The 7706-nt window shown below is 43.9% G+C and overlaps 1 protein-coding gene across 12 annotated transcripts in view; it reads left to right on the forward strand.

Annotated features, from left to right (window-relative positions):
- The window catches only part of Ctps2 (CTP synthase 2), a 133841-nt gene that overhangs the window by 28623 nt on the left and 97512 nt on the right, over positions 1 to 7706 (forward strand). For all 12 annotated transcript variants that reach the window (XM_021152651.2, XM_029473358.1, XM_021152653.1 and 9 more), the window contains 2 exons: positions 3492 to 3624; positions 6241 to 6329. In XM_021152651.2, the coding sequence (XP_021008310.1) occupies positions 3492 to 3624; positions 6241 to 6329 (222 nt within the window). The remainder of the gene's footprint in view (positions 1 to 3491; positions 3625 to 6240; positions 6330 to 7706) is intronic.

A 7706-nucleotide genomic window follows, 5' to 3' on the forward strand; every position in this document is an offset into this window, starting at 1 on the left:
CTGTAAGATCGAGAATTGACAAGTGGGACCTCATGAAACTGCAAAGCTTCTGCAAGGCAAAAGACACCATCAATAAGACAAAAAGACCGCCAACAGATTGGGAAAGGATCTTTACCTATCCTAAATCAGATAAGGGACTAATATCCAATATATATAAAGAACTCAAGAAGGTGGCTAATATTTCTTAAAGAAGATCCTTTAGATGGGAAGTTTTGGCTCTGCCATTACTATTTCATTTGTCAGTGATCTATTGTTTGTTTTGCTTAGTTTGGGGATAGTCTTCTGCTGCCCAGACTGGCCTTGAACTCCTGCCTCTGCCTCCAGAGTGCTGGGATTCTCTAGACATCCACCACCATGCCCAGCACCCATTAAATAGTTGGATGTTATAAAAGATCTTATTTTAAAATTATATTCATTTATTTTGTGTACATACACTTTGTGCACATCAACTAAAAGACAACCTTTAGGGAGTTGATAATCTCTCCTTCCTCTAGATCCTTAATTGTATCAGCAAGGACAAGGTTATTTTAATAAAGTCTTTGTTGTTTGTTTGTTTTTCCAGAAAGGGTTCTCTGTGTAACCCTGACTGTCGTGGAACTCACTGTAGACCAAGGTGGCCTTAACCTCACAGATCTGCTTGCCACTGTCTCCTGAGTGTTGGGATTGAAAGTGTGTGCTGCTATACTCAGTTTGTGTGGTTCTTGGTGATTTTTATTTTTAAGTCAGAATCTCAGGGCCAGGCTGGCATCAAATTCAGAGAGAGAATCCTGCCTCTAAATGCTGGGATTATAGGCATGAGCTTCCATGCCCAGAGTTTTTTTTTTTTCTTCTTTTTGAACACTGAACCCAGAACTTCAAGTAGACATCAAGCCTTAATGTATAAGCTACCTTTTCAGCCTGGTGGAGACCCATTCAGCTCACCACAGTCTTCAAAGTAAATCTGTATAATTTTGGCAGTATTGTTGGTCTATTGGTCACTGTAATGCATAATGGCCACCCCCGTCACTGTAGCCTGTAGAGTTATATAAGGAGCCTCATGATGGAGGCTCACAGCCTCTCAGAGACCAGGAGGCCTGGTTGAACTGGGTATGTTCCTTCCCTGGGACCCCAGGATGATTGAGATACTACTTCCCACTTTGGGACCTGCCCATGATGGGTTGGTCTATAAAGTAGGCTCTCCTTCCCATTCCCCAACAACTCACAGTAGTATTAGAGCCTTGCCTCAGACATCTGGGAGAGCTGTGTCCAGCATGTGAGGTGGACCTTTGGCTGACCCTGGAAGTGAAAGTTCACAGGGAAAGTTAACATGAAAGATGGGCTTAGGATATCAGCCAGTCAGCACAGCAGCTCCCACTCCGGTAGGGTGTGACCTGTGTACTCATGTGTCCCCATCTCTTACCATGTGACTTCTGTCAAGGAGGTCTAGCCATGAATGAATAGAATGGGGAGCCTATAGTTGCCTTTAGTGTCCTTCCTTTTTGTGAGGAGAAGAGGTGAAGCCCAGTCAATACCTTATACAGAGGCAGCTGCAGTAGCTAGGTAGGTGGGCCACACCTTGGGACTGAATCTCTGCTTCTGATGGCATCTCTGCTCTTTGGCTTGAGATGTAATTTGCTCTCTGTTATCAGGAAGTTAATTCATGATCACCATCATTCTCATCGGCAGCATCATAATTTTGTGGTGCTGGGCATTGAACCCAGGGCATCATACATGCTAGGCAGTTTCTTTACCACTTCTGGCCACACACAGTTGGGAATTCTACAGAGCAAGATGAAACTAAGAGAGTTAAAGGTTTGAAAGCCTTCTCTCAGGTCCTTTATTTATTGACCTTCCCAGGAAGTCTTACCTTTCCCGTTATTTTTACTGACTTAGTTTTTTTTTTCCTTCCTCCACCCAGCCTAGTTTTTGTTATCATGTTTTCAATTTATTTTATCTTTATTTATTTATTTTTTTGAGGCAGTGCCTCACTGTGTAGCTCTGATTAGCCTTGGAACTCTGTGTTGATCAGATAGGTGTCAAACTCGCAGTGATCCTTGCCTGCCTCTGCCTGCTGTGTTCTACCACATCTGGCTTATTTTTATTTTTATTTTTATTTTTGAGGTGCAAGCTCATGTATCCCAGGCTACGCTTGAACTCACTGTGTAGCCAAGGATGATCTTGAAGTTCAGATCATCCTGTCTTTACCTCCTGAGAGCTGGGATTGATGGTAGGGTATTGTTAACAATGCCCATTTTTACCTAGTGCTGAGTGTCAATCATTAAACTAAGGGATTCTAGCACTCAACCAACTGAACCACATACTGAGATTCAAGGCTATTTTTGTGTATATCTGTACAGTTTTGTATGTGTATGGGCATGTGTGTATGTAACATGCACATGCATGTACATACATGAGGAGGTCCAAGGTTGACATCAGGTATCTTCTTCATGAGTTCTCATAATTGCCAAGTGTTTCATCCACTAAGTCCCATCCCCATGCCCCAGTCTGTCTTTGATATTGTTTCTTGCCTGTGCAGCATATGGAGATATGAAAGGGGGCCGCCTCCTTCTGGTAACATGTCATCTCATTGTTTGGGGCAAGAACTTGCCCCAAAGCTCTACAGTATTGTCCGCATACCTCAGATCTGATCACCACATTTCTCATGCTCTCTGAACAGATTTCCCAACAAAAGCAACCCTGAAAATTGTGTCTGTAGTTGTGACATGTGATTGGGTATCTTTTGTAGAATGGAATTTTCTCATTAAAGTGGTCTAAATGGCTTGTAATATTTTAAATAATTCTTTTAACACTATTCTTTAGACATGTCACAAATAAGCAGACTTTGGTAGGGAATGTGACAATTTTAAATGTAGACAACTTTGAATGCATTTTCTTATACAGTGTCACCTTACAAACACACTGGCATGTTTCCTATTGACAAGTACATTGCATACTCTTACACAATGTCACTCTATAATCTAATGCATGAACAGCTCAGAGTTTATAAGATAGCTATCTTATATCTGAGATTTATATATCTGTACCTGTTTATTAGCCAACATTGAGCATTCTTGGGGTTTCTGATACATTTTCTTAATTTGTATGCGGTCGTGTGCACACATTTGGTGCCACCAGTTACATATGGAGACAGAGGACAGTTGCTGGGAGTCTTGCTCCACCTCCTATCTCCTCATAGGAATGCTGGGGTTACAGATGTATGTTACTGTGCCTGGATTTTTTTTATGGTTTCTGGAGCTAAGAACTCAGGTCCTCATCCTTATGTGTCAAGTGCTTCCCAAACTGAGCCATCTCCCCAGCTCTTCTTATGCCTTTGAAGTCTGTGTGATGCCCAGACGTTGGCATGGTGGAGGAGAGATTTGAGTCAAGTACACTGAGTGTCTTGTCTCTGCCTAAGGTTCTGAAAAGTACCTTGGAATAAGAGCAGTGGCCACATTGTTGCTTGTGATGTTTCATAGTGTACATATGGACTTTGAATTTGTTTTCCCTCTTAGGTATGAGAGATTGCAGAAAATATGTTCCATAGCCCTGGTTGGTAAATACACCAAACTCAGGGACTGCTACGCCTCTGTGTTCAAAGCACTGGAACACTCAGCCTTGGCCATCAACCACAAGTTGAACCTGATGGTGAGTCCCAGCCTGCTCTTCCATCTCTCTCATTAATTTGTTTTTAGTTCTGTGTATGTGTCTCTGTGTGGGTGTATACATGTGAATTCAAGTGCACTTGGGATGCCAGAGGCATTGGATCTTCCTGGAGCTGGAGATACAGGTGGCTGTGAGCCACTCGACATGAGTGCTAGGAACCCAGCAGTAGGTGCTCTTGACTGCTGAACCATCTCTCCAGCCCTCTTCTAGATAGTTCTGTCACTCCAGTGTTTTGTATTCTAAAGATTCAGGTTGGGCTGGGTTGTGGCTCAGTGCTGGACTGCTTACTTAGCATGATCAAGACTCGGGGTTTCTTCCCTTGCACTGCAAAACAAATAACCAAACACAATTTACTCTTCTATTGCTCTGAAGAAACACCATGGCCAAGGCAACTCTTATTTTAATTGGTGGCTTGCTTACAGTTTCAGAGGGTTGGTTCATTATCATCATGGCTGGAGCATGGTGGTAGGCAGGCAGGCTTGGCACTGGAGAAGTAGCTGAGAGCTCACCTCCACAAGTTGCAGGCAGAGAGAGAGGAATATTTTGAGACCTCAAACTCACCCCCTAGGACACACCTCCTCCAATAAGACAACCCCTCCTAATCCTTCTCAAATAGTTTCCATTAACTAGGGATCTAGCATTCAAACATATACACCTGTGGGCGCCATTCTCCTTCAAAGCACCACAGTTAGGGATGTGGTTCAGTGCTTGAGTGCTACTTGGCTTGACCAAGGCCCTGGGTTCTATCCCCAGCTCTGCAAAACAAACACAATTTATAAATCCCCAAAGAGGCAGATCGTGAAGTCCAAGCACTGTATGCAAAGTTGAACAGAAGGCTTGACAGGACTTATGTAAGGATTGACTAGCCATGTAAGATTTATGATGTGAAGGAAAATTGGCAGATGGAAGAGTGTCTTAGTTAGGGTTTTACTGCTGTGAACAAACACCATGACCAAGGCAAGTCTTAACAAAAAACAACATTTAATTGGGGCTGACTTACAGGTTCAGAGGTTCAGTCCATTATCATCAAGGTGGGAGCAAGGCAGCCTCCAGGCAGACATGGCACAGGCAGAGCTGAGAGTTCTATATCTTCATCCAAAGGCTGCTAGTGGAAGACTGACTTCCAGGCAACTAGGGTGAGGATCTTATGCCCACACCTACAGTGACACACCCATTCCAACCAGGTCACACCCATTCCAACAAGGCCACACCTCCAGATGGTGCCACTCCCTGGTCCAAGGATATAGAAACCATCACAGATAGAGTTTGGACAAAGGCGAGCATAAGCTTCCCAGAGGCCTTCCCAAAATGGAGCCTCATGGATTCAGCTAGAAGTCACCCCGCTCCCCACCATGACCTGTGATAACATGTATAAAGTGCTTGCTACCAGGAAGCTCAGTAGAGATTTGGTGCCCAGGTCATTTACTTTCCTTCTTCTAGCTCTCTCTTTCCATTCCCCTCTCCTTCTCTCCTTATATCTATGGTACTAGGATTGAACCTAGGACCTCACACCTACTAGGCAAATGCCATATCACTAAGCTACATTTCTAACCCTCTTTTAGTTTTATATTTTGAGATAGAGCTTTACTAAGTTCATTAGGTTGGCCTTGAATTCACTCTGTACCCTATAAGATCCTCCAGGAAGAGTGAGGCATTGTATGAAGGCCTCCTAGCTACCATTAACAGCTTATAAATTCTCAGGGAGGGTTATAGCCTTGAGACATGGTCTTGAAATTCTGGCTGGCCTGAAACTCACTATGTAGACCTCTAACTTGCAATGCCCTTCTGTCTCTTCTTGGACCATAGGCATGAACCATCACACTTGGCATTTTCTCTTTTAGTTTTTAGAAAGGATTTTGGAAGCTGGACATGGTAGTACACACCTTTAATCTTAGCAGTTGGCAGGCAGAGGCAGGGGCAGGCAGATCTCTATGTGTTCGAGGCCAGTCTGGTCTACAGAGTAAGTTCCAGTACAGCCAGAGCTACGCAGAGAAACTCTGTTTCAGACAAACAAAACAAAACAGAAAGAAGTGTTTTTGGGCGCTGAATGTGGAACTCAGGGTCTTGCATAGGTTTTGCCACTGAGTTATACCCTTAGTCCCCTTCCTAATCACTTCATTTTTATCTTCAGTAATTTCATGAATCTCTCTCTTCCACTTTCCTGTAGGTAAGACCTCTATTAATAAACCATACTAGCCTTCCATGATTGAATAACTGTGTTAGAGAGCTGTAGTATTTTTTTGACTGTTCATTTTTTTTTTAGATTTATTTATTACATATAAGTACACTGTAGCTGTCTTCAGACACACCAGAAGAAGTTGTAAGATCTCATTACGGGTGGTTGTGAGCCACCATGCGGTTGCTGGGATTTGGACTCAGGACCTTTGGAAGAGCAGTCAGTGCTCTTAACCGCTGAGCCATCTCACCAGCCCGGGTGTTCATGTTTTTTTTTTTTGGTTTTTCGAGACAGGGTTTTTCTGTGTAGCCCTGGCTGTCCTGGCACTCACTTTGTAGACCAGGCTGGCCTCGAAGTGTTCATGTTTCTTAAATGTTCCTTTAACCTGTTGAGATTTTGATGCTGTCGTTTTGTTTTTTTAGTACATAGACTCTATTGATCTGGAGCCAGTCACCAAAGCAGAGGATCCTGTGAAATTCCATGAAGCTTGGCAGAAGCTGTGCTTAGCTGAGTAAGTACAGGGACTGGCCACATGAAGAGGACAGTGCCATTGTGCTGTCTCTGTACTTAGTCCACGGTTCCAGTTGCTAGTTTTTATACACGTGGAGTAGTCAGGAGTCCTAGTGGTCTTTACATGTAACTGCCATGTAAAGGTGACCATCATGCAGCATTCATGCCATGTTGTATTCAGGTGTGCCATATGAGCTAGGTGACTTGGGCAGTCAATGTGGTTTTAGTGCGAGAGAGTGGGGGGGGGGACTGCATTAGAGGGAAAGAGTATTGATTTTACCGAAAGATTCAATTCACTAATTAATTGCCAAAATAGTGTCTCGTGTAGCCCAGGTTAGCCTCGAAACTGGAAACTTAGGCTGACTTTGAACTCCCAATCCTCCTGTCTCTCCCTCCTAAGTTTGGAGTTTATAGCTGTGCACTGGTTTATAGGGTACTGGGGATGGAACCGAGGGCTGGCTGCATGTTACACAAGCACTCTACCAACTGAGCTTGGTCCCCAGCCCTTCCACATGTTCTTGTTCTCCCCTCCTGCTTCTCTTTTCTTTCTGTAAATAACTAAGAGAACCCTGGGGCAGCACTGTATCTTTTTTTTAAAAAGGATTTATTTATTATACATATAAGTACACTGTAGCTGTCTTCAGACACACCAGAAGAGGGCATTGGATCCCCTTTATGGATGGTTGTGAGCCACCATGTGGTTGCTGGGATTTGAACTCAGGACCTCCAGGAAAGTAGTCAGGGCTCTTAACCGTTGAGCCATCTCTCCAGCCCAACAGTATTGTATCTTGAGGTTATCATGCCCTTCCTGGTACTTTCCCCTTTTTTTTTTTTTTTTCCAGACAGGGTTTGTCTGTATAGCCCTGGCTGTCCTGGANCTCACTTTGTAGACCAGGCTGGCTTTGAACTCAGAAATCTGCCTGCCTCTGCCTCCCAAGTGCTGGGATTAAAGGCGTGCGCCACCACACCCCCCAGAGTATTTTTCTCTTGAACTGCTGTCTTTTAACTTAAATCTTTGCTCTAGCAAGGACATTTTCATTCACCATGTAAAGTGGCTGTTGAAATCTTAGTTTTGACTTTTGAAAACCAGTTTCCCTCTTTCTGATGATGATAGAGAGCAGAAAGTTTTGTTACAGTAGTTAGGAAAGAATTGAACTCAGCTAGGTAGGATCGTACACACCTGTAATCATACACTTGGGAGGTTGAGCTAGGAGAATCCAGAGTTGAAGTCCACTCTGGGCTACAGAGTGAGTTTGTGGTTCGTCTGCACTCCATAAGACCCTGTCTCAAGCTGGGCGAGGTGGCGCACGCCTTTAATCCCAGCACTTGGGAGGCAGAGGCAGGCGGATTTCTGAGTTCGAGGCCAGCCTGGTCTACA

This window comes from Mus caroli, chromosome X, assembly GCF_900094665.2.
Source record: "Mus caroli chromosome X, CAROLI_EIJ_v1.1, whole genome shotgun sequence".
Taxonomy (NCBI): Eukaryota; Metazoa; Chordata; class Mammalia; order Rodentia; family Muridae; genus Mus; species Mus caroli.